This window comes from Drosophila virilis, chromosome 4, assembly GCF_030788295.1.
Source record: "Drosophila virilis strain 15010-1051.87 chromosome 4, Dvir_AGI_RSII-ME, whole genome shotgun sequence".
In the NCBI taxonomy this organism is placed as follows: Eukaryota; Metazoa; Arthropoda; class Insecta; order Diptera; family Drosophilidae; genus Drosophila; species Drosophila virilis.
This window is the reverse complement of record NC_091546.1, coordinates 12,690,182-12,715,857: the sequence shown is the minus strand read 5'-3', so window position 1 is coordinate 12,715,857 and position 25,676 is coordinate 12,690,182. Positions and strand designations below refer to the sequence as shown.

Genomic DNA, 25,676 nt, shown 5'->3' with positions numbered 1-25,676 from the left:
ACACTTACGATTATGAAGTTAGAAAAGATCAATAAATGTGCTAAAATAAGCTGATGGGGTAGATTCAGGCGTGATTTCCTGGCCATGTATTCGCCTATCAAGAAACCAATTGCAGGGCCATAAAACTGGCGTTCGGCTACAGGAAACACAACGTCTGGTTCTGTGGCTTAAAGTAAACCCAATGGCAAGCGGGTCATTAAACAATGCGAATATGTTGTATCGCCTATCGTCAGACTGAATGACAGACGAACTGACTGACGGACTGACGGACTGACTGACTGACTGACTGACTGATTGATTTGCAACGAGCGACTGGCAACTGGCGAATGGCAACTTGAGATTGAACTTGAAAAGTGCATGCCAGACACAACACTCTCACGATAACATACACACAACGACACACACAACACAGCAACAACAAAGGCGTCTAGCAAAAATGTCATGTCGAAGACTCTCGGCACCGCCTGTCATCGATATGATCTCGTCATTGCCACAATGCCAGGCAGAGACGCTTGTGGCGAGCGGGCGGGCTGGCGGGGAGGGGTGCAAGTGCCGTCTGCAGTTCCGGCTGTGGGCGACACTTTGATGTGAAATTGATGATGATTGAAAGTTGCATTTGTAGTGGGGTTGATATGAGGGGGGAGTGGGGTTGTCTCGGGGATATGCGTACTCTATGCTCCCAGGAACATTACCAATTCCCATCCAGCAGCAGCTCATGACATTATGTAATGTTGTGTGTTCTTTTGCTGTTGCTGTTGCATACAAATTAAGCAATTAAATGGAGAACCAGGCAACAGCGCAGCAATATAGGTTGATCAACTAACTAATGCCCTGTAGATAGTTAATAAATAACCTAATACACATATGCCTATGTTTTACTGAAATATTGATTAGCAAAATGAAAGAATTGTGCTATTATAAGATTAGCTGTCTTGAAACCCAATATCATAAACTGTAAATCTATTTCCAACAATATAAAAATATTTAAATATTTAATTGATTTAAGGAAGATAACAATACCCTCTTCAAGGGAATCAGAAATGCTACGATTTGAAACACTTCAGCCGCAAGCACACAGCACACATTGCCTGGCGAGATTTTGATATACTCTCTTTACTACACAACTTCTACAGGGTATAGCGAGGCAAGTCGCCTGCAAGCCCACCCATTCGTTGTCTCTGTTGCGAGTTTTATTTGCCGCCCAGCTATGTGCTCTAGATATATGTGTCAAAATTACTTTGGTGCCATCGTAAATTTAATTCTTAAGCGTCTGCGTCAGCAGCTGATGATTGTCATCAACATGGTCATCATCAGCATCATGATGATTGTCAAGACGAACACGTATATGCTCATTGCATTTTTATCACTTACGCGAAATTGGTTTTTATGTGCCGGAGCCTCATGTGCGCCTATTAAATTAAAACGTTGCGCCTTCCTTAGGCACTCGACATCAATTCGCAGATAGCACAAACTATACGGGAACTAAAAAAAAAAAAACCGCACGGATCCGACCCCAGCCACGGCCAGACCGTACAACCAGGCAGTTAAATAAATGCCCAGACGCCATTTAAGCAATGACAATCAGCCAAATAGCCCAGTGATATATCTTGGTCATACTTATGCGCATATAATGAAAGAGCAGCCACTTAAATGTCTGCGAGTATATATTGCTATGAGTAGCTTTTGTCGCCTGCATTGTTTATTGATTTATAGGCACAGTTCCATGCCCAGAAACTTGGCTTCTTCTCTGACCGCGGCCTGATTGCAATGTATGTGCAAAATGGGCTTATTTGGTGGGCGTCACTCAGCGGGACACTTAATAACATGTACACAAAATGCTGACTTACTCAATTATGTGGGTGTTGGAAATACATGCATGATATTTACCTGAAAGAATAGAGGAAATTTCATTAATTATAAAGCAAGACATTTAAAAACTTTTTGGATATATAATATAGAGTTAGGCAGGATAAAATATCAAATTATTCTAAGGGATGATTTATCATAGTTGGAAGCTATTTCCGATTTGACGGATGTAAATTATTTTTAATTTAATGAGTTTTCTTTTTAAAGAAATGTCTTTCGCAACTTGCTATCGAAATGTAACCATTGTGGCTACTTAAAATCGTTTTAACTAGAAGCTAACAAATGATATCGAATAGGAACGAAAACGAACGAAAACATTTAATAGATGTTTTTTGTATAATTGAATTTTTCCCTGTAATTAATGGGTTTGGAAATATAATTGAATTGTTGATAATACTTTTCTTTTAAATGGAAAATGTACTTAGGTGAAGCACACAGAAAACAGTTTGTGTTATTTCTCTAAATCTAAGCTCAAATACTTTGTTTTATTTAATGCATTTTGATAATGAAATTTCCAATATTTGCATTTGCTGTTGGACCAGAAAAGCAACAAAGTGCTGTTGCCTTGCATCTTAGATGCAAACGCAGCCTTGCCAATTTCAGGAATTTAGTTTAAAACCAATATCCGCAAAAGCAGCCACAGTGACACCTGTACCAAGCTGTTCTGTATGCATTTCAGACTATATCAAATGATATACTATTAATTCCAACAGCCTATCTATGGCCAGAGGCTAGCACAACAAACAAACAGGCGAAGCAAACCGCCAACCCACCAAACCAAACCAAACCACCGACCACTGGGGCTCTGCCAATGAAAAATCTGTCAAGCTCAGTAAACTGACAAGTTAATGCCACAGCAGCCAGGCAACGAGCCACATCCAGAGGCAGCAGGCACTGCACACTGTGGAGCCAATGACTTTGGAAAAAAGTCCCCCCAAGGCGTCGTTGTGGGGCGGCATGACTGGTCAGAAGAAGAGAGAGTGTGGCTGGTCTCTGTGGTAAAATTTAATTTAACATACAATTCAAATGCTGAGCGACAAATTCTTCAGACACACACACACACACACACACACAGACACACAGAGGCTGTATCTAAGCAAAAACCAGACCTCAGACCACAAAATACACAAAAACGTTGCCTGGACACAAAGGGCCCGTAAGGGGCAGGACGAGAGCGTTTTGTGTGGCGCATAACTTGGGCTCAAGGCTCAAGCCCTTAATTATATTGAGTGTACGAAATCCTTTAGCCACACAATGCAGCCCAGACACACACACACACACACACACACACGCACGCACACACAGTCAGGGCAACAGGAAGTGAAAGTGGTCAGGACAACAGGCAGCAATGTCCATGTCCTTGAACAGGGCATAATCCAAGCAATTTGCAATTTTTGGTAATTTAACTTGACAAAACTTTTTAATGGCCAATGCCAGCCGGCAGCTTGTTCCCCTCTGTGGATACACCAACTCCCCCTCGACAACTCTTCGAAATAGACGCCATTTGTGGCGATTGGTTGTGCAACTGTTGCAGCTTGGGTTTCGAGTCGAGTAGAGAGAGCGGAAGAGTGGACGTGCGGACGAGCGGCAAGCCTAAGCCCAAATAAAATAAAAAAAAAAAAAACCCAATTCCCAATCAAGTCGAAACCCTTTGTGCCGTTATAAGGCCATAATTTTTGATTGTTATGTACTTTAAGCGGATTTTGGCAGATCGCAAGGGGGGAATTATTATAATTTTGTTTTTTTTTTTTTTTATAGATGTTGCATGCAAATGCTTGCTGCCTCACTCGAATTTAAATTTCATTTCGTTTGTTTTCATTTTTGTGTTGTTGTCTTTTGGTCTATTATGTTTGATGATTTATGGTCGTATGCGCAGCTTCGCCATTAACTGGGCTTAAGGCGTTAATGTCCTTAGCGCAGGATTCGCCAAAGAGTTGGCAATTTATGCGTTGATTTGATTTTAATCTCTTTCTACGAACCGTTTGGGAATTTCAACAGCTTTTTCCCATTGTTTCGCGCAAATCTGTTAATGTGTGCAGATTTGTGGACCAAATATTTTGGTTACGATAAGCTTTGCCCGTTTTCAAGCAGACGAAGGTAGTTGGCGACAACTAGAAGCATAACAAAAAATATGATATGGAATACAATTCCCAGATGAATATATTCGAAATAATTGCAAAACTTTCTTCTACGGACACAACGATCGCAATTTTGAATTTGCTTTATAATTAGTTGATTAATACAAACGAATAGGAGGATCTTAAAGTATTCTGTATTCAGTATTAAGTATTTACAATATACTTTATTTTTAACTCTTCACATTTTTTTACCTAGATAATAACTAACTTAGTTCGGAACTCATTTTCCATTAAATAATTTATTCTATACCCTCTTTCAAGTCTTATGTTCCTTAGCCAGGAGCTGGCCTGTATACAGCTTATATCAAGGTGTTGTATATCGAGGAGTTGCCAGTTTATCTTTCTAACCCAAGCTCAAGTGTTAGTAGAAACTCATTTGATAATAATCTAAGTTGTTTTGCTTTAATCAAAAACATTTGAAAACCGATCTCACACTTAACTTTCTGGAGTTGTATATCAAATTGTCTCGCTCTCCTTAATCAAAAATTTCCAACTTTTCTCATACCAACAACAAGCACAATATTTATAGCTCTAATTACAAACAACAGCAGCTCACACTGACAGCAACAACGGCAAATAGAACAGGAGTCACGCCGCACTGGGAGTATCAGGAAGCGAAATATCAACTGCGCAGCAAAAAAAAAAAGGAGAGAGTGAAAATGAAAATGGGAGGAAAAGCAGGACGTAATACTGCGACCATAAGCCACAATTTCAGCGACGCCGAAAAACAGTTTAACTGTCAAAAATGACAAATAGCTCGCTGAGGATTTAATTTGAAATGCAGTTGCCTCAGTTTTGCATTGCAGTGGAAATTAACTAAAAGAGTGCGCAAAACCGTTTGCCGGGAAAACTTCGTTAGATGGAAAAACCCACCCCAACCAAAGCTATGTGCGCCATGGCAACAGCAGCAGCAGCAGCAGCAGCGGCAGCAACCACCGAAAATCTTTGCAAAAGTAGCGAAACGGAAGTGGAATTAAAAACGCGACGCATTTGAGAAGGGACACCTTGCTGCAGCGGGGCATGCGAGAGGGAGTTGGCTCAGAGGGGTGCGTCTGCGCCACCGGCAAGCCAAGGGGGTGCAGCAGATACGCTTTGCGGCCTCTGGTCACATAGCAATGTGGCCTTTCATGTTCGTACGCAAAATTAGGATTGCACAAAAAGGAGAGAACAAAAAAAAAAAAAGCAAGCTAAAAGGATTTTCAGTCCACAGGCAGGCCGATTTAAACATCGAGCAGGGCAGTACGAGTTAGGAGCATATATATAAATTAATCGTATACTCAATGCTCAGTCAGACATTTTATTGCAATTTCAAATATTTCCATCAATGTTGCCGGGAACAACGCACGTGCCCGGCACGGCCAAGGGTGGGGGTTGCATCTATCCGCTTATTAAAAATATTTGTTTGGGTTTTGTATCTGTCGGATGGCATTGTCTTGCCTAATGATGTTTACGACTTGCTCGGGCATATAATTACATTTTCAAACTGAACATTTTTCAACCTCGACGCACATTAAACACACATGTCCAAAGCTTATTTTGGGGAGCGCCCCCAAGACTCACGTCAGAAAATGGCAGTTCCATGCGAAACATGAGGTTGGTCATGGTCTACTGTTACTTTCTGTGAGATATGATTTGTGTTAACTGAGTGTTCTTTATAAGAATTAATACTGTTTATTTCTGTGCATAAACAAAACGGCTTCTGTTTTCTTTTTTTTTTAGTTTTCTTTAAAAAATATTTTCCTATTTACTGCCTCATTATTCTTGAATTTCGTTATATATTTATCTTTCGTTATCTTTGAATACGATTCTAGATCGAAGATATCTTTTATTATATAAAATATCTCTAAATTAATTTAATTACATTCCATGCTGTATTATATTATATCATATTATAAACAAAAAATACTTTGCAGTTCCAAGTATTCAAAGTTTCGCAGTTTTAGTATAAACTTTAGCTTAACAGTCATGAAATGCATTTCTCAACTATTGATTAGACGACTTTACGACTAATTTGCAATGCTATGCGGTTCTAATAGCAGCAGCTTAGTGGCGCCTCTCTATGCGCTTCTCACACGCAGCTGTCGTTTCTTGTCTGCGTTGTCTGGTATATAATTGCAAATCCAATTAATTTACGAACTAGTCGAAGCAAATGTGCTACTAACTGAGACATAAATAGCACAAGACTAGACACGTGTATCCACCAGATACTCAGATACGCGCGTCTCCAGCTACGCCTCGCCAATGGCTTTTATAGCTTATTGTGTCTGCGTGTGTATCTGAATTTAAAGTGCTGTCTCTAAGTGTTGACAACGTCTTTGGGATCGCTTCGAGTTTACGTCTAAGTGTGTGTGTCTGTGTGCGTATCTCAGGTTGACAAATGTACAACAATTAAGTGAGAAGTTTTGAGGATGCGGCTGATGCTGCTCCTAATGCTGATGATGCTGCCTCGAGGTTGTCAGGGAAATTGAAAAGTGAAACCTGCCGCGCATCAAAACTTTGTTCGGATTTATGTCACAAGTTTTACCGGGAAACTAACGAAAAGACCCCACAAAAACGAAACCCACATCAACATCAATTTCACTTTAATGTTTCCCGTGCTTAAAAAAGCACACACACATAAAAACTTGAAGAAGAGAAATTATGCTAATAAATCGCAGCGACACGTGTCGTTGTACTCTCCACCTAATGGACATGCGCCACGAAATATGCATTGAATATTTTTTAACATTGTACCCCCCGAGCTGCCACTGAGCTGCATTCCAGGCGAGGATTATGAACTGTGCCCGCCTGGGCGCTGCACGTGGTGTTTACACATCATTTACATAAAACGAGCAACAACTTTTGCAATTTCTTGACAAAAATTAAAAAAAAAAAACTTTAACAACGCAAGAACGGAAGAGTGCGAGTCGGAAAACCCTGCACAACAAAGTTGTTAATTATACTTGACTGGACGACAAGCCCAACCTCCCAACCCCCGTGGCAGGGCCGCAACGCTTTGCCCAGTCAAGCGCTGATAATACACCAACGGCCGAAGGGTTGGAGTGGGCGCAGTGGGGGACAGTTGAGTAAGGAACTGCTAGGAACCTGCCCGTTTATGACGTGCCCGCAAGAAGAGACCATTAATCAGCGCCTCGGTTAGACCGGTCTGCTCTTACCTCAACGCGATTTGACGCTGTTTGGAGTGGGTCGTTTTTTCTTCTTCTACTTCTTTCTCTAGCTCCCTTTCTCTCCGATTCTCATTATTCGTTGCCGGTCGCGTGCGTAACATTTAGCAACACAATACGAGACCAGCCAACGATTTTCAGATAAAGACCATTTAAGTGCAGGGAAAAAAATTGTATTTTACCTAATTGCAGTAATTAATGAGTTTAGTTTACATTTTTGATGATAATTGAAGGACGGCATGAAGCGAACTGAGCGGTGCTGCAATAATGCACTGATTGATAGTTTGGAATGTGATACAAGTTGGTAAGCACAGTAATGTGCGTAACTATTCATGGCAGTTATCAGTTATCAGAGATAAGCTGATATAGGGAGAAGTACTATTAGCAGCTAGAGTAAATATATATATATATATAATCATTTATACATATATGTATTTTCATATGTTATGTATTGAAAGGTGGTGTGTTTATTTGAATGTGGCCGTACTCATCGAAGTAAAGGAGTTAAGGAACATGTAAATGAGCTAAAAATACTTAAGTTGTAGAAAAAGTATAAATTAAAAAACTAAGCAAACTACGAAATCTTAATCAATTACCATCATCAATTTATAATCAAAGTATAAACAAAATTTCTAATGAAAATAAAATATATATAGTTACAGCTTATCAACCCAAGTTTTTAGTGTGGCCGAATTATCAATTAATTTGGATAAATATTTGAAATTATCCTTTTAGTTAGGCAAAGCCTGAAGATATTTTTAGTTTTTATTCAATTACACACACGATTAATGCAGTAAATATTTATATAATTTAGACTAGAGTAAACTAGAAATAATTGTGGATAAAAAATACTTGATATTATGAACATGATTACTCTGTAAACAATTCCGGCATGAACATATAAATTCAGCGCTCTGTAAATAACAAATCGATTCCAATTCAACTCAAGTAATTGCAGAAGAGCACAAAAGCGGCCATTAAACTAATTGCATACAATTCAAATTTTATAGCAGACATTGCCAAAATGCCAATGTTTAATATGCATATAAGAATAAATGGTCATCGTAGCTCCACAATTGCCCTCCGACCATTCAAATGAACTTGACAAAAGAGCAGCAGCAACAGCAGCCGCATCAGCTGGGACTGAAGCCATCCACACTCCGCATGGCATTCGACCTGGGCCCCAACATATGGAAAATCAAAAGCGGCAAAAAGCGAAAGCAAATTGCTTGGAGGGTCGCTGCCAAACCACCTGTGTGCAGCAGCAGCACCACCAACGCGCCCACCACCAACTTTGCGGGCCACACGAAGAGCAATCAACCCCCCGCAATGGCAAAAGCAAAGCACATTTCATACAAAATTAAATTAGAATTTTCGGTAGTTGTTTGTCTATTTGGCTCTCTGTCTCTTTGTCTGTCTCTCCTTCTAAATTTGAATAGATGGTAAAGGAAATTGCAGCACGCACGCACATAAAATGTTCCCAACAAAAAAATTAAAAAGATGAATATGCGAGTGGTCGACTAGTAGATAGCTTGTAAAGAGGCTGAAGGCAACAACATTTTAAATATTTGATTCTTATATTACTTTGTTTATTTTTAGCACCCATAATATTTCACTCCAATAATACCAGATATATGGAGAATCAGAAGAAATGGAGTGCATATCTCCTATCTGGAGATACAATTTAACAAAAAAAGAAAATCTAGATATATTAAATAAAAAAAAAAAATACAATCTGCTTAGCAGATCTTTAACTCTAGGATGAAAATATGACGTAATAAAGATATTGAATAACTTTTGCTGATGTGAAGTTTTTTGGATATCAAGAATTCATAGTCCAGGCTTCAATCCCTATCAGGAACATTTATATCCAAAACAAGTATGATTCAAAAACAAAACAAACAAAACATTTAAGATGCAGACACAAGCTACAAGTATTAAAGACACGAAATGATAGGCTCAAAGAGCTGATACCCTTACTGACACATTTAGCCAGCACAGGGTATGAGAATATTGAAATTACACGCCGAAACATTGAAGTCAAAAATATGTGTATTTGCTCGCAAATAATAGTAGGATAGTAGGAGAGTTTTGCTGTCTGGCGCAGACAGGAGCACAGAGAAATGAACAAATGACCGCAGGCAAAATACACATTTCCACTCAACCGAGTGCGTGAATGAGTGTTGGTGAGTGTTTGTGAATAATTGTGTGTGTGTGTATTTCCGAGTGTTTGTAGAGAGGGCCCAAGGGCGGGCAAAAGCTCAAATGCCTACGCAATTGTGCGAATTTTCAATTAAAATTTCTGTTTTTAATCACTTTTACTGAGCCGAGAATGAGTCCTTTGCGGAATATATAAATATACATATATATCATAAAAGTAAGGTGTATCAAGCGATGCAATTTAATTTAATGATGATCCTGATCTTTTCAAGCGGTTTACTTGTTAGCTGCTCAAAATATAATTATAGCCATCCGCAATGATGGTCATATCGCTGTCGGTGCTGTCCGCCTTGTAGTCCACGTTATGCCACACATATTCCATTTGCATGGGTATACTGATGGACACCTCACCGACGGATGAGCTGCCCGTAGATCTGGCGCCGGAGCCAGATACAGAGTCACAGCTGGAACTGCCTCGTAGCGTATCAGAGTCAGAATCATACTCATCGTAGGGCGGTTCGTAGCGCACCAGCTCTTGGCTGGGCTCCTGCTGATAGGGCACCAGTGCCAGAAAGTTATCCGTCGTGCTCCTCTCGTCATCACCCTGCGTGGCCAGCTCTTGTTTGTCATTGCTTTGTGTTTCTTGGCTGCCGCCCAGATAACTGCTGCTAATCAGCGAGGGCGAATCGCTGAAGCTCTCCATTGATGTCGACTCCGACACTAGGACTGTTAATGATTCCTTCGCATCGCTGGGCATGTTCATATGTGGCACTGTGAGCGGCATATCTTTGGCCATGGGCCTAAAGTCTGTATTCCCGCCGGCCTTGAAGCGGACTGGATGACATGGCGCACGCTCCACATACAAGGGATTGTGACGCAGTAGATCCTGCAGCTTGACAAAGGATTCACGCATTTCCCTTATCTGAGCCGGACTATAGGTCACCCATAGTGGGGAATTGGGCTGCGACAATGCGTTGATCAAAAAGTCCAGATCTTTCTCCATGAATTTCGTTAAGTCGCCGGGCCAAAATTATTTTCAAATTGTGCTTACTACAAAAACTGTAATTTTATGAACTTGACAAATTGACACACAGAGAAAGGGAAAGATTGGAGCGAATGTATGTAAAAACTCTCCGATCTGTTTTCACAATATGTCTAAATCTATGAACACAATGTGACAATTTAGAAAAGATTTTAAAAGCGATTAGTTTGCAAACGAGTACTTCATAAGCCTACGCATGCTTATAGAAATAGAGAGATATATGGTAAGATTCAAAATTAAGAAACAGAGCTTCCATAGGTATTCGAATTTGTAGCAACTGCATAAGAGAAGACTTTCTATAGAATACAAATCTCAAGTTTAAGGCACATGCAAGCACATAATGTTATATTCATATACGTAATTATTCCATTGGATTATCCTGCCACATACAAATGCAATAATAACATTTAAGTTTGTTAATATTTTAAACCCATTCTGCAAAACTTATTAAGTAACCAATTTAAAGAACAAATTGTACAAATTGTTACGCACAACTCAAAGGCAAATGTTTTACATAAGGCACTTGCATCCTGCCCTCGCTCAGGTCTCAAGTGGTTTGTCATGTGGACAGCAAAATGCACAACAAAACTAACAGCAGCAACAGCAGCAGCAACAAGAACAACAGCATCAATAAGAGGAAGACAACTAACTTGGAGCAGTTTACATTCAACCAGTCTCTAAAATAATACAATTTTCCTCTACATTTAGTCAAAGATGCCACAAAAATAAGACCTGGTCTCAATGTCTTATACAAATGCAAATGTCCTGTCGCATGGACACATGACGAACATTGTCCTTCGACCCGAACTGCGTGTCGTTTCTTACATGAAGCGAGCCCAAGCTATGCCTCAAGTGTGTCTGGAGGGGTGTGTGTTTGAGTGTGTAACGAAAGTTGCCTCAATGGTGAGCCCTTGTGCTCAGTTAACAAGCTGGCAACCAGGCCAATCGTGCTAGAGGTAGCTGCCAGTCGTGTCTTTTCAGAGCACGCACGAATCCACACAGAAGAATAGAAATAACAAATCGCAAGGTTTCTCGATATTCGGTAAAAATAATGAAATGCTATGTATGATCAGTATTTATATGGTCACACTTTTTGAACTAGAATGAATATAGTCCCTATGAATTTATTTATCAAGTTTTTTTTTTTTAAATATGTATTTATTGTATAAGGACTTATACGCGTAAATACTTCAATATAAATGTGCTGATGAAAAATACCTAATTTTTGCTTGAAATAAACGTTTGGTCACACTAATTTTGAGTCAGTGCTTATAATACGCACATTTATGGCACTCAATCGAAATGGACAATTCTTATTTTAGACTAGAACAAAGTTGTGATTGCTGTAGCGAGTTCGTGTCACTTCTTGTCGTATGACATAAGAGTGCAACACGTACCCATCGCTAATGCATCGCCTGCTCACAGTATATATGTGGCCAGATCTTTCATGGTCCTGACTCCGTGTGCTTGTTTATTTGTTTACTTTTTGCCATTTGGCTGTGTGCAAGTTTTCTTCTTGGTTTCTTTCATGTCTGTCTATGTTGTTTTTTTATATCAAGCGTGCGTCTTTATTTATTTTTTTTCTCTTTTTTTTCTCACACTGTCATGAATATTTTCATATATTTTCATATTTCATATGGCTGCATGTGACTGGCTCGTCTGCCGCTGCTCTTACGAATTTTCTGCCTTATCCTGGCAATTGTGCGCAAAACTTTTGCCTGCTCTTTGGCTGCTGCTGTTAAGGACGCATGTGTAAGACCCATGTTATTTAATAGGCTTTTGTGACTCTGCTTCAAGTGGCTGCCCCGCCAGGCCCCAGCCCATGTTTACCCAATGTTTGTCTTGTCTGTCTCAAAAGCTGCCTTTGAGTCGCATTTCTCTACTCCCCTCAGTCCCACCCCTGTGTGTATACACAGTGAATGCCGTTTTCTTGGTAATGTGTTTAGATTATTATACATATTTGGACTGTTAACTTGATGGAAGACTTTAAAGTGCTCGCACGGGAAGTACAATCTTCCAGAAACTTAAAACGTTTCATTAAAATATTCTTTTAAAAATATTCTTATATTTTTCTCGTTTAAGAGTGTACAATTTGTTGATTATTTTACAAGAAAGGATAGAAAATAATGTCAATATTATATAAGTCGCAGTCGTTCTATTCGAGCGTTTACTGTATTTCCGATCTATAAAGAACTTCGTCTTTAAGCAATTAAACGATTTGCGAAGTGCTTATAAAAGTAACTTCTGCTCTTTAAGTGTTTCATAGAAACACAACTGCTTGTAAGTAGGTCAAGCCATTAAAATTGCTACTAAACACACACTAACACACACACACACACCCACACACATTCACCCCCTGAGTGCAGATTTATGTATGGTGGGAGTTTTCGCTCTTACATGGTTTTTCCTGTCGTTGTTTAATCGTTAAAGGACCTGTTTTGTTGCCATTGCTTTTGGTTAAAGTTCTAGGCAATGCGTTGACATTACAAGCAAAGGGGGAGCGCACGCCCCTTTCCCCCAACACACGCACCCACCCACACACACACTCTCAGCCACATATGAAGCCATAACAACAGAGGGCGCCACCTGCTACTTGCCAGTTGCTTTAGTTTGACTTGTTTCCTTCCCCCCCACAGTTTGAGCTACGCAAAAGTTGCTTGCTAAATGCTTTCTGATTGTTATTTCTCGTGTTTTCGCTGCGCTCCAGTGTTGCCACATCCAAATTACAATTATTACATGCCACTGCTTCTACAGCAACTCCCACACCAACGGTTGCCCCCAGCTACTTCTGGAGTTTCCTTCAGCTTCAGCTGCTTTCTACCGAAAAACTTTCAACTTGAAGTTTGGTTGAGTTTTGCTTTTCGATTCTGGAAATGCAAAATCTGGTAATGTAGGCGTGTTTAACATAAACTTAAGCTGTTTGTAATGACTTCGTAGCGTTTTTTGGGCAACTCCTTGGCTGTCCTTTAAGCCCGCTGCGCTAAAAAGCAAATTTAATGAAAAAACTTTATGACTCAGAGATTGCCTGGGATTACAATTAAATGCTGTGGTCAAGGCAAAAGAGTTGGAATATTTTTATAATCACTGTGCAAAAGTGTTGAACAAAGTAAGTGCAAAGATAATGCGCGCTGGCAAAGTGGGATGAAGCACGAAACGTTTTTTTAAGGGTAATTTTTAAAGATTTTATCCAAAACTATGCTGTTGGATATTCTACGTGAATAATTAGCAGGCGAACTAATGAAACGCCCTTTAGAGCATACTTAAGCATGGTGCAATTTTAATAAGGGGCTTAAGTATTAATATTAAAATTTAATATTAACTATTAAGGGTTGAAGGCAAAACGAATTTTAAAATAATTGAAATACCAGCTTTTCACTCAAGCTGAACTTTTAAATATGAATGAAGTCCAGCAATTTTCATTGCCAGTGTTTTGTTGTTCACTTGCTGTGTAATATTAAATTCCAATATATTATAATTCAACAAACTTTTTTGCTGATATCTGTAAAGTGCACTCTAAGCCTTGCACAAACTATATATGAACAACATTTTTTTGTGTTATATATCCAAATTTTCTTGAGCTTTGAGAAACCTAAGCACGTCCGCTTTTGCTGTTCATTAATGATAACAGCGCGAAAAATAAAGCCAAATCGTATCATTAACTGTCGAAAAGAATAAAGAGCACCTTTTGCCGGATAAGCAGCTCATTACTCAAATGCAGGCCTATCAAAATAAAGGCAAGAAAGAAACTAGCAAAGGCAAAAGAGGAAAGTTAAGGTCAAAAATGGACGCCAGCCTGTGTGTGTATGTGTGTGTATGCTTTGGTTGTGATTTACAGCGCCTGAGGCGAGTGAGTAACTGCGTAGAAGAAATTGCTGGGCTCAGCAAACGGCAGGCTCACAATAAAACATAATAATAATTTGTTATAAAAAGCGAAGCGCACATAGAGATAAACAAAATAAATGACAAAAGCATGTCAGCACAAAAAATAAAATAGAAGTATATTTCTAAGGAACAATGAAAGAGAAATGCGAAGAAAAGAAAACTCGAATTCGCTGCAAAAAACAACAAACTAAAAGACAATTTTTTGGGTTACCCTCTGCGTTTGCCCTGCGACTTGTGCAACCCTCAGCAGTTTCTGTTATTTCTCGATTTTTTTTACGCAGCTCCTACTAGAGACATTTGCATAAATTATCATTTGTTTAACATGGCCAAGCATCCCCTCCGTAAAAAAAAGATATATATAAGGAGTCGCATTGGAGATACCTTGAAATGGTAATGGAATCAACGCGGCTGCTGCTAGCTGAGTCTCTGGCTAAATGGCAAATTGGTAATAAAAGCCGAATGCATAAAATAACATAAAACAAGAATTTATGTGTGCACAGCACAACAACAACTAACAGCAAATATCAAGCAAATTGCAATAAAATGCAAATTTAAAAGCTAAAAACGAATTGAAATGCGCCTTAAAGTCGACTACAACCAACATTTTTGTTGAAGTTTTAATATTTTATGCTTAATTTCGTTGAAATTTACCATCAAATAAAACAACATGAAGCGATGGTAACCGCAGGAAGGGTTACCAGCGGCTTGCCGAATACCAAATACCCTTCCACGGCAACTGGCAAATTTGACAGATATATCTTTTAGTTATATTTAAAGCTTAACAACTTTGAGAAATATATAACTGGTTGGTTTGGTCAACATATGAATGATTATGGATTAAAGAAATTTCGAGCGATAGTTCCTATCACAGGCTTATATATACGATATACATACTGATATATGGATGCAACCCAAACATGAACGGCATCTGTTTGAAATATAGAAATTGCGAGTTTTCTATTCACCGACTAAAGAAAACTCAAAAGGCAGTTCTACAGCCGGCAAAAATCGGACGTAACTCAAAATTAAGATTTTAGTTTAGATTGGAGTGGATAGCCTCTGAGATCGGTTTCTCTTACAAATTATTTGTTTATTAAAAATATTGTATTCATGAGATTTTACCTACGCTGTGTTCCACATTCTGTGACAAAACTAACACACTCTCTGGCAGCGTATCAAAATAAGAAGGGGCTCGCGCGCCACAGGCTGGCTGTTTATTTTGACAAGGGGCGGGAGTTGCGGGCGTTCGTCGTTGGGCCTACCCCTACCCTTACCCGTAATAAAATGTCTCGTCTCTTTATGTTGCGGTTGCTGTTCTTCTTGCTCGTGTACGCTGCCGTTTCCAAGCAGCTGAGCACAGCTGTGAAACGCAAACGTTTCCGTACATTTTAATACACTTTTTGCCAGCCACGCCCCGCCCTTATGGTGCCACCCAGTTATAAGCAAGAGCAAAAAGCAACAGCCGCCGGGCAGGTGAAGTTTTTCTTTTACTTTTCTTTTGCTCGTTTTAACTCCTCGCCCCCCTTCCCAGAAACCGCCAACAGCAACTTTTTCTGCACAATGAATTTTTGCGCATTTTCCACCTGTATGAGCTGCTGCTACCCCTCCCGCCGCCCTGTCTTCACCCCTAGCCAGTTGCAGCAGTGCACGGAAATCGATTCGTTGTGGTTGTCGCTCTGTGTAATGATAGAACGGCAAGCGCAAAAATTTCCATTTTCCATTTTATTTTCAACTTTTTTGTTGTAGTTGCGCCAAAAGTCACTGAAAGCTCTTTGCTGGTAACTATGCAAATACAAAGTAAATACCAGGGCTTAGTCATTGGCAAATTACTATTGGCCATAGCTTGGGAGAAGGGGGGCGGCAAAAGGTAGTGGCAAAGTTCAGAAATAGGTAGCCGTACCTTTCCTTGAGTCTGGCTTTAGAGCCAACTGCTAATAGAGCAGCCATGGCTAAAAAAAAATGGGCACAAATCTCAGTTAATTAAAGTCAACAGGAAAATCATTTGAAATGTAAATGTCAAAGTGCATAATAAAAATTCTAGGGTATAAGCCTTCTTTTAACGCAATAGAACAAATTGTGAGAATATATTTAAAATTATTTAGTTTTATTTTTTATTTGAATCAAAATGCAAACCAGGCCATTTTTCTTTCAACCCCTGAAGTTGAGTTAAGAAATAGTTAGAAAATCGTATTAGATATGGGTAAATAATTTGCAGAAAATATAAAATAAGTTAAACATTCACCAACATTCATTTAATATTGAAACAGATCTACGATATGCATTTTTTTTTGAGTATTATTGCAAATTCCAAAGCTTGCGAATTGCGAAACATATATATTTAATTCTTATAATCTAATTCTTTCTCAAATATTTACTACCAGTATATATTATATTCTGCATTCAAAATTTTAACAGCAACTCGGAAGGCCCGCACTTTATGCAAATCAAATGTTGGCTAATGAAAGTTTTCCATGTTTCAAGTGAAAACTGAAAATCTAATGTGGGCAATTATTGGCAGACTCCTATGTAAAAGGGTTGTCACAGATTTATGCACGATATGGGTTGTGTTGTCCCATAGAGGGAAAGTCAATGGGGAGGGAAAGCAGGCCCCAGTCTTGAAGCCACAGAGCATAGAATTTCAATTAAAAATTAGCACTTGGTCGTTAATATAAAATATTGCTAATTAGATTGCTAGACGAGAGGAACAGTAGCGTTAACTGCCGTCTGCCGCCGACTCTATAGCATTGATTTTAACACGGTCATGAATATTAAATTACCATTACACACACACACACACACACAGATACACACTTACACAAACGTAAAAGAGATATAGAGCGAGTGTGGCGTCTTCTGCACTCTCTGTGTAGTATTTACTCTGGTCGAGGCAAAAGTTTGTCTGCCATAAATTAAAATCCAAGCGCCCAGGCAACACGCCCACAGACCATGCCACACCGACGAATGCCCCTCCCAAAAAAAGGGCCCCCAGCCTATCTCTTTCTCACCATTCCCACTTCAAGCCGCCTGCCACTCAGAATGTTGACGGTAATTAACTTTTAGGCATTTCCTATGCATATTTATAGGGAGTAAAATTGGGGCGGGCGGGCGTTTGCCGTTTGTTGCTTGCATAATATTAACATATATAGCAAAGGGGGGGGGGGGGTAATGGGTAGAGGGGGGGGGGGGTCTGTTGGTGGCACAGACCAATGCTGCAACGCGTTCTCGCACTCTCAACAGATGATGCTTACAAGGCCGAGGATGAACAACAAAAATTTGTTTTCGGATTTTTTTTAAATATTTTGTTCACGCGTTATGCTATTTGTGGGCGTGGCACATCGCACATCCTTAACAATTCTGCTGCCTATTTAAAATTTCATTCTGCTTGCCTGCTGCCTTTGTCATATATAAATAATGAATTAATCATCAGTTTAGCTACGCAATTTTTATTATTTTTTTGAAGCGTTTTTCACAAGAGATTTTCAATTGTGCATTCAACCGAAAAATGCTGTGCCGTTCTTTTTTTATATAATACAAATTCATTCACCTATAAATTATTAATGATATATTAAAAGGACGTTTTTGTCAGTTGTATGCATTTTTTTTTTCTTTAAAGGAATTTTCTATTCATTTGTTGGGGGCCTGTCAAAACCAGTTGAAGCTGTAATCAATAAGTTTTGACAGTTGATGGCAAGGCAATTAGATGGAGCTCTTTCAAGGAACAGGGACTAGTCTATAAGCCAATAGCATTTTAAAGATAAGCGGCAAGGTTATTTGTTCCATGTTTAGGTAAAGATATATAATATACTAGCGTGTCAAATTTTTTGCAGAGCTTTCTTAGATATTAATTTTTAACACTTGAAATCCACTTCTATTTAAAATTATGTTTAAAGTAGTTTAATGTTGAAATCTTTACATTTTTAATCAATATTTTAGTATTATCTAATTGATTCTATAACATTACTCAACATTATATAGCAATATTTTGTCCATTTTGTCAGTGCAAAGTGATCGCAATCTTAATTGAATTATTTTTGCGTATCGTTTGTTCTATGCTAGAACACAAATCGAATTTGCCCAGTAGGAAAATATGCATATGCCACCCCATCAATTACCTTAGGTACAACTAACCCGGGCCCTAACGAACGCTTCACTTTAACTTTCAGTTTTAATTGGAAAACTGGCAGCAACTAGAATAACAAGAAGCAGAAGAAAACAACAACAGGAGCAACAATATTGGCATTAAACTACACTTAAAACTCAATCAACTGCATCTAACAACATTAAAAGAGGCTCCATGGAGAGAAAAGCGCATAGATGATAGAAGTGAGCGAGTGAGAGAGAGAGAGAGAGAGAGGAGGGCGGAGGCATGGCAAAAATAACGCATACGCCATGTGTTGCAGCGACTGCGTTGAAATAAAGAATGCAATCAATTTGTCAACGTCTCTTTGACTGCATACCCTATAATCAATCGACAAAACGGGTATATCGGTTAATTAGGAGTTAGCTATAACTAAATTAAAAATATAAGAATATGATTTTCAAATATTATCAAAATAATATAAATGTACACAAACAGTTCGACAAGTTGAATGCATATTGCTGCTGGCGACGCTTTGCTACGTTTGTTTGTTACATTAATTGAAATCAAAGAACAGGGCATTTTTCTGTCGTGTGGAGCACTATTAATTTTCGTAGTTACAAGAGTTACTTGCCTGCCTGTCGGTCTGTCTGTCTGTTTGTCTGTCTGTCTGACAGTCTAGCCCCATGTCCGCCGCGTTGTCATCACACACGTATGCCGGCAATTTATGTTGTCGTCTGCGTCTCGGCTTGTTTTTTGTGCCGCACGCCGAGGACAACAACGACTTGCAGCAGTGTAGTAAATAAATTTAAAAGCGCTACAAATGGGCGACATGGGCGTGGCTGGCTGGCTGCCTGCTGCTCGCCTGCCTCAAGCAATTTGCCGTGTCGAGGTGACTGGGCAACATTTTGCATGCGTTGTGTTCCCCCGTTGATGATGACATTCAAATTTACTGTGACACTAGTAAATTCAATTAAAATGCTGTGCACTGCTTGAAATGCAAACACACACACACAATAACAGAGACCCATACACACATAGAGAGACACACGCACAGGCGCTTTGCCCACTGGGCGTATGCGTAACCACATTACTTTTTGGCCTAGAATTTTGAGCTGCACTCGCCCAGGCACTTGCAGCTGCTGGCACTTAAGTGCAGTGTAGTCTAATGACTGTGCGGCCACACACTCACCATACACCACACACCATCACACACACACACACACACACTCCCACACAAACCCACACCCAACAAGAAGCCGCATGTGAACTGGTTTTACTTGAGCCGCAAAAATTAAATCCTTAATCACATAACACAGACGCTCAAGTGAGACAAAACAGGCAAAAGGATATGCGACGGCTACCACTGCTGCTGCTTCCGTGTGGTCCCAAAGGCAGAAAAAAAAAAGGAAAACAACAGACGTGTTGTTGTTGAGCTTATGATATTATTGCACTTGTCACACGCACGTAGATACAGGCCGAGAGAAAGGGAGATGCAATGCCATAAAGTATGCAAAGTTTTATGGCAGCGCAAATGAATACAGCAAACAGCAAGAATTGCCAGAAGGGGTTGTGTTTGTAGAAGGGGCCGCTTAGAGCAGAAGGGTAAAGGTATGTGCATATGCAGGTCCTTACAAAGGCATGCCAATGCAGCTCAACTCTACTTAATGTGCTCTCTTCTTCTGGCTGGCTCTGTGGCTCGAAAATATGTCAGCTGCGGCTCACGTGACGTATGCGTAATATTTGTGTGTGACCTGCCTTCAGCTCAAATCAAATTTGCACATGCATTGAAATGTTAGAGCCCAAGTGCTATGGCATGTGGAAGACACAACACAAGCAACCCTTAACGAATGCATGCAAGTCCTGGCTGGCTGGCTGGCTGGCTGCCTGGCTGGTTGTCCTGTCATCGTTATTGCTTTTGGGAATATGGATGGCATGCGCCGCACCTCCGTGCCCATTTTCCATTTGCATTTGCAAGCCTCAAACTCAGCACTCGCTCTCTGTTCTATACATTTTAATTTGAAAGAGCGACTACTCGACTCCTTGACTAGGGGTTGCTCAACAGCCTCCAAGCACGACCGCAGCTTGACTGACTGCCTGCCTGCCGAGCCTGACGAGCCTGACGTTTGTTTTCATGTGGCGCACATCTATTTTTTATAAGCAGACGCAATTGTTTCGAAAATGAAAGGTTAAATGTTAAATGTGACTTTGAAAACAATGCCAGCGTACAGCCCTCAGCCCCCCGCCCACTTTGGACACACTGTCTACCCATTCTGTTGTTGGAATGAAAGGGGTTGTCGCTTGCATCAACAACCAGGAAATGTTGTCATTGAGCGCCTGGTCCTGGCCCTGGCCCTGGCCCTGGCCCTTGGAGAGATCAACCATTGGAAACATTGTCAATGAACTTTCGGTGTGTGTGCGTGTGTGTGTATGCATGCAAAAGAGTTTTGGGAATAGATGCCAACTTTTTGGCAACGTTTTGAAATTGAGAGAGTGTGTGGCAAGCAAAGTTGACTAAATGAGAATTGAAACTGAGTGCTAAGGATAAGAATGTGGCTGGCATCTGTAATATGTAAGTGCTATGTACGTGCGGAGAAATTCAGATCGAATGGGAATAACTTATGTGCAGACAATAAAACTAAATAAAAGCTTAAGAAAAGTAGGAAAAAGATACACTTTTTATCCTTAATATAGAAATATCCTTACATCTATTTTTTGGGATGTGCGCTGACAACTTCTTTTTGAACTTTTCTCGATTTCCGTCTAAACCAAAGACGAGTCTTTTTTGTGAATTCTTCTATTGAAAATCTTTACTAAAATTTGTTATACACTTTTTATAAGCCAAAACACAAAACTTATTTAGCGCCTAAAATAGTATAGATAATCAGCAATTGCTGAACACTCGGCAAATATTTATTTTTGTGGTCTTTTTGAAAACTCTCGCCAAGGAACTTCCTGGACTATTTTCCAGCATTTTGCTGACTCGCTGTGCGCGCAACTTTTGCTTGGCCAAACAAATTGCAGTTGAACAATTGTGGCTACAACTTTTGAGAGAAAATGCAAATGAATGCGAATAACTAACATGATCATGATTTAAGTAGCTCTTAGATTATATAGGGGATAGGGTATATCTAACACCAGCCGCGTGGCATTCAATTCAATTAAAAACTGCTGACGCAGCGTTCGACAGGATGCGCATAACAAAAGATAAAGTCCTCCAAAGTGTGTGTGGGGGGTGTGAGGGGTATGGTGGAAGCGAATTGGAGTGTTGCTGATGAGGCAGCCATTAGAAGCAGAAGTGGAAACTTGGCCTGAAGGATCTGTGGGCTCTGCGTAATTACAATAAAACTAGACAAGAGCTACTAGAGACTGGAAGAGAGGTAGGGTGCGACAGAGCGAAAGAGAGAGGGAGAGAGGGGCCATAACAACAAATTACACAAATGACATGCTGATTAGGCGAGCAAATATCCTGTTACTATCTATCGTCCTTGCCTTGATTATGCAATTTTAATTAAAGACACAAAAACAAAGGCATTTCTCAGAGCCACAAAAAAAGGGGGAGATAAGAAAAGAATTGTCAACACACACTGAGCAGCAATGTTGATGTTTATGATTTCTTTTTTCGTCCTTTGAAGTCCTGGGCACTTTTAATTCAATTACGCTTTGCTCTGCTATCAGGCTGGCTGCTAGACATGGCCAGCAAAAAGGACGGCGCTAGAAATTAATGAGCGCTAAATTAGTGAAGATTATGCCATTAGGGGTTGCTACCCCTACCTCTACCCCAAGCCTTCTCTCTACCATCCCTCTCTCTACCCGCTCTCTATCGCTGTCTCTGGCTCACTTGTCTTGCCTTGTTCACAGCCTAGTCGCCAGCTCATCAACTCTCGGCATTGTCTTGCTGATTTTTATTGTTTACTTGACCTAGTTTCATCTCCGACTGCCTATTTGGCTGGCACCCCTAATGTCCTACCCCTAGCAAACATTCGACTTGCCTCAGCCTGTCTGTCCGTCTGTTTTTCGCTCCCATTCTTCTTGCCACACACACAAGAATGCGCTCATAAGTTTGGCAAAGCACTTTGTGGCTTGCTTTGTGGCTTGCCCTCGCAATGGCCAGCAATCGAAATTTATATGAAAAATAGCCTCAGCTATGGGTATGCTGAAAAAGCAATGCAGGTAAATGACAGCAGCACAGGATGAAAGATCCTTTGGCCCTCCATGCTGCGCAACTATTTTAATATGCATTTCTGAGCACTGCCAACGGCCAATTGAAATTTATGACTCTCATGCGCTCAAATAAATTTTGCCATTTTTCGTCTGGGAATTTGTTTACGGGCAAAGGTCAAATATGTTCCACATGCATAAAATGTTTATTAAAGATATTTACAAGCTAACTTGTTTACAGCATAAAGCAGCGGATGCACTATCCACAGTACATACATATATTTTTTATTGCCTATATAAACTTGAAAATCCTTTATCACACTTTTATTCATTTCACTTGAAAGCAAATTAAGTGGGCAGTTGGCTAAGCTAATAAATATTAAATATTGCAGATAGATATTAAAAGTTTTAAGAGCAAAGTCAATTTCTATAAGGAATAAAACTGAAATTGCTAATAATTATATTATATATATTTAAAGGCATACATAACATAAGCCAAAACTAACAAGTTTCACACAAGTAACAACATTTCACATTTATCAATCAGCTTTAATTTTACATAAATCGATGCATCTTGGAGTTCTTCCATAGCTGAAATGGCCAGACTCTCGCACTTGCTCCTGGGTCGGTTTATGGCCCAAAGATAAGCAATAAGTAGCCGGGCAATAACAAAGAGAAAAAATACGAAATAATTTAATAAAGAAAATGTCCCCCAGAAGTCAGCGACCCAGTGACCTTTTTTTTTTCATTGTGTGGCTGTTGGAAAATGGGCAGCATAAATAAAAAATGTTACTACATTTTGGCACATTACACAAAAATAAACGACGAAAGCGAAGAGGAAAGAAAAAACAAAGTCAACGGCAGAAGGAGCAGTTGGCTGTCAGCATAGTCCAATGTCCTGGACTAGTCCTAAGCGCCTGACCAGACCCTGATAAAAGCTGTGAAAAACTGTGAAAAACTGTCAAAATGCTCGGACTATTTTCGAGGGGAGGGCGCGATATGGCAAGGGTGAAAAGTGTTCAACTGCCGCTGGTAATCAATTCTGGCCGAGAACGTACAAAGCCAACCATTTTTCAAGCCAAAAAATGGCTGGAAAGCAGCAGCAGCAGCTTAATTAGTTGCCACGTACGGAGCATAACTCAAAAAGGGCGGACTATTAATCTAAATTATTTCGTTAGCCAAGCAAACAAATTAAAAATAAATGTTGACCCAAAGCAGGCTAAAAAGTCAACAAATTAACAAAAAAAAAAAAAGCAAATTATTTGACTTTCAAAGGTCGAGGATTCGACAGGTGTCGCAAAAGGCTCAACAGCGCCGGATAAAAGTCAACCTGAATCAATGGCTTCATTAAGTACAGACCCTGACATGGCCTTAAATGGATTCCGGCCTGCCTGCACACATAAAAAAAAAATAAACCGAGATGCCGCACAGATGAAATGATATAAATTCATATCTCTAGAGCGAAGGGCACGTCACAATATTTATCAACAATGCCTTGCGGACGTTTATTGATTAAAAAATTTTCACAAGTCGCCGTCTGGGGAAGCTTCAGACTAGATGGGCGAGTGAGGGAGTCAGAGAGAGCGTGAAAAACTGGTCTCATACACTTGTTGACAACATCATGTCCGGGGGCTACAATTTCAGTTAAGAGGTCGCCATTTTGTGGCCGAGGAACTTTTTATGTGAAAATGTGATTTTAAGCTGCTTTCGTTGCGTTCAGAATTTAATTAATAAACATTACAAATTTTTTCATTGTTTGGCGGCTTAAGCATTTTCTTTTTGGCTCGTGCTGAAAATCTGATTATGATACATTTTCAGCGCTTTGATTTTCATTTACGCAAACAAATAAACCGAAATGCCGCAGGCGTTAAGGACTTACGTGCCAACAATCAAAGTGAAGGAAGTGCAGGACGATTTACATACCTGAAACAAGAAGAGAGAAAGCGAGGAAATAAGTTGATGAAATTAATTAATTTTATTAATAACTAGATATCAAATGATATGCTAAGAGACGAAAAAAACGTTTCTTCATTGAAAAAATCTACAGTATCAATCTACAGTATGTATAAAAAAATCCACTGCATATGAAGAAATAAACCAAAGTATTCCATTATTTTGCTAGATGCTAGAAAAAACATTTTGAGCGAACTACCTTCTGCTACTTTAACGTAGTATCTCAAGCGGAAAAATATTATGTATTTGCTCGCAAATGTAAACATATCTCTACATTCTTTTAGAGTGTAACCAATAGCACCTAATCCCGCTTCCAGCCCTGCCATGGAAGTCAGCCAATAGCTATTATCGTAACGCTCGCAATCAGAAGACCTTTTCAGCTACTTCAAAATGCGCAGCCATATCAGAGGGCGCAATTACATGCAGCACGTAGCACATAAAATATAAAAATGCAGCTCAACGATGTGTTGTTTTCTTCTCAGTCCTTAGCACTGATTGACGAACTGACTGACTGACTGACTGACGGACTGGGTGACTGACTGACAGATGTTTATCAGCAACGTGCATTTTATTGCATTTCAACAGAAATCACACTATTAAATTGATAAAGCGTCAACGAACATGCCACACTTGCAGCGCGTTTCTGTTGGGTTCAATTCGATTGGGTGAGTTAAGGGATCGACCCTGTCAATATGTGAGAATCATGTAATGTGACATGCACAGCCGATCACAAGAAGTTACTTATAACAAACGACTGCGAGCCCGATAAGAATCACGTAGAAATCCACTAAAATTTAAGCTAACTTCAATTGCTGAGGCACGTTCAATGATGCGCGCTCTCAAATTAATTGATATCCGTAATTATTTCAATCAATAACAACGATAATTAATTCAAAACACGTCACAGCCAAAGGGTTCGTTTTTTCGATCAAGGTCTGAGATTTAAAGCAGCTCTCGGGGCTGTCCATCAAGGTGTCAATCGATATGTGTCGCAGACAAGAGACAGGTGATAGGACACAACACCCACTCGCACAGGCACGCCCACAATTGGCCCGGCTAAGGGCTGACTCAAACAACAGCAACTTGTAGTGTTATTTGTCGCTCAGCCACAACAACAAGAACCACTACAACTAAGTGACAACTTCATGAACTATTCAAAGTGCCAGCTGCCCCATGCCGGTTGGCACAGGTGCACAGCGAGCAGGTCCTGGCATTGCCACGACCCCTTCTTC

At 39.8% G+C, this 25,676-nt stretch overlaps 2 protein-coding genes and 1 long non-coding RNA gene across 6 annotated transcripts in view; 1 reads left to right on the top strand and 2 right to left on the bottom strand.

Moving 5' to 3' along the window:
* Positions 1 to 25,676, bottom strand: part of Trim9 (E3 ubiquitin-protein ligase Trim9) — a 113,450-nt gene that overhangs the window by 72,691 nt on the left and 15,083 nt on the right. The gene's annotated exons all lie outside the window — the stretch shown is intronic.
* LOC116651548 (uncharacterized) lies at positions 7,781 to 8,680 on the top strand. Its single transcript, XR_004304552.2, has 2 exons — positions 7,781 to 8,116; positions 8,179 to 8,680. It is a non-coding gene; the product is annotated as an uncharacterized lncRNA (long non-coding RNA).
* Positions 9,468 to 10,489, bottom strand: LOC26531398 (uncharacterized). The gene has a single exon (XM_015173444.3). It carries the CDS (start codon positions 10,329 to 10,331, stop codon positions 9,612 to 9,614), a length of 720 nt encoding a protein of 239 aa, XP_015028930.1. The 5' UTR covers positions 10,332 to 10,489; the 3' UTR covers positions 9,468 to 9,611.

Excerpts from the sequence above, each read along its gene's own strand:
- LOC26531398 (XM_015173444.3), bottom strand. The coding sequence starts at position 10,331 with ATGGAGAAAGATCTGGACTTTTTGATCAACGCATTGTCGCAGCCCAAT.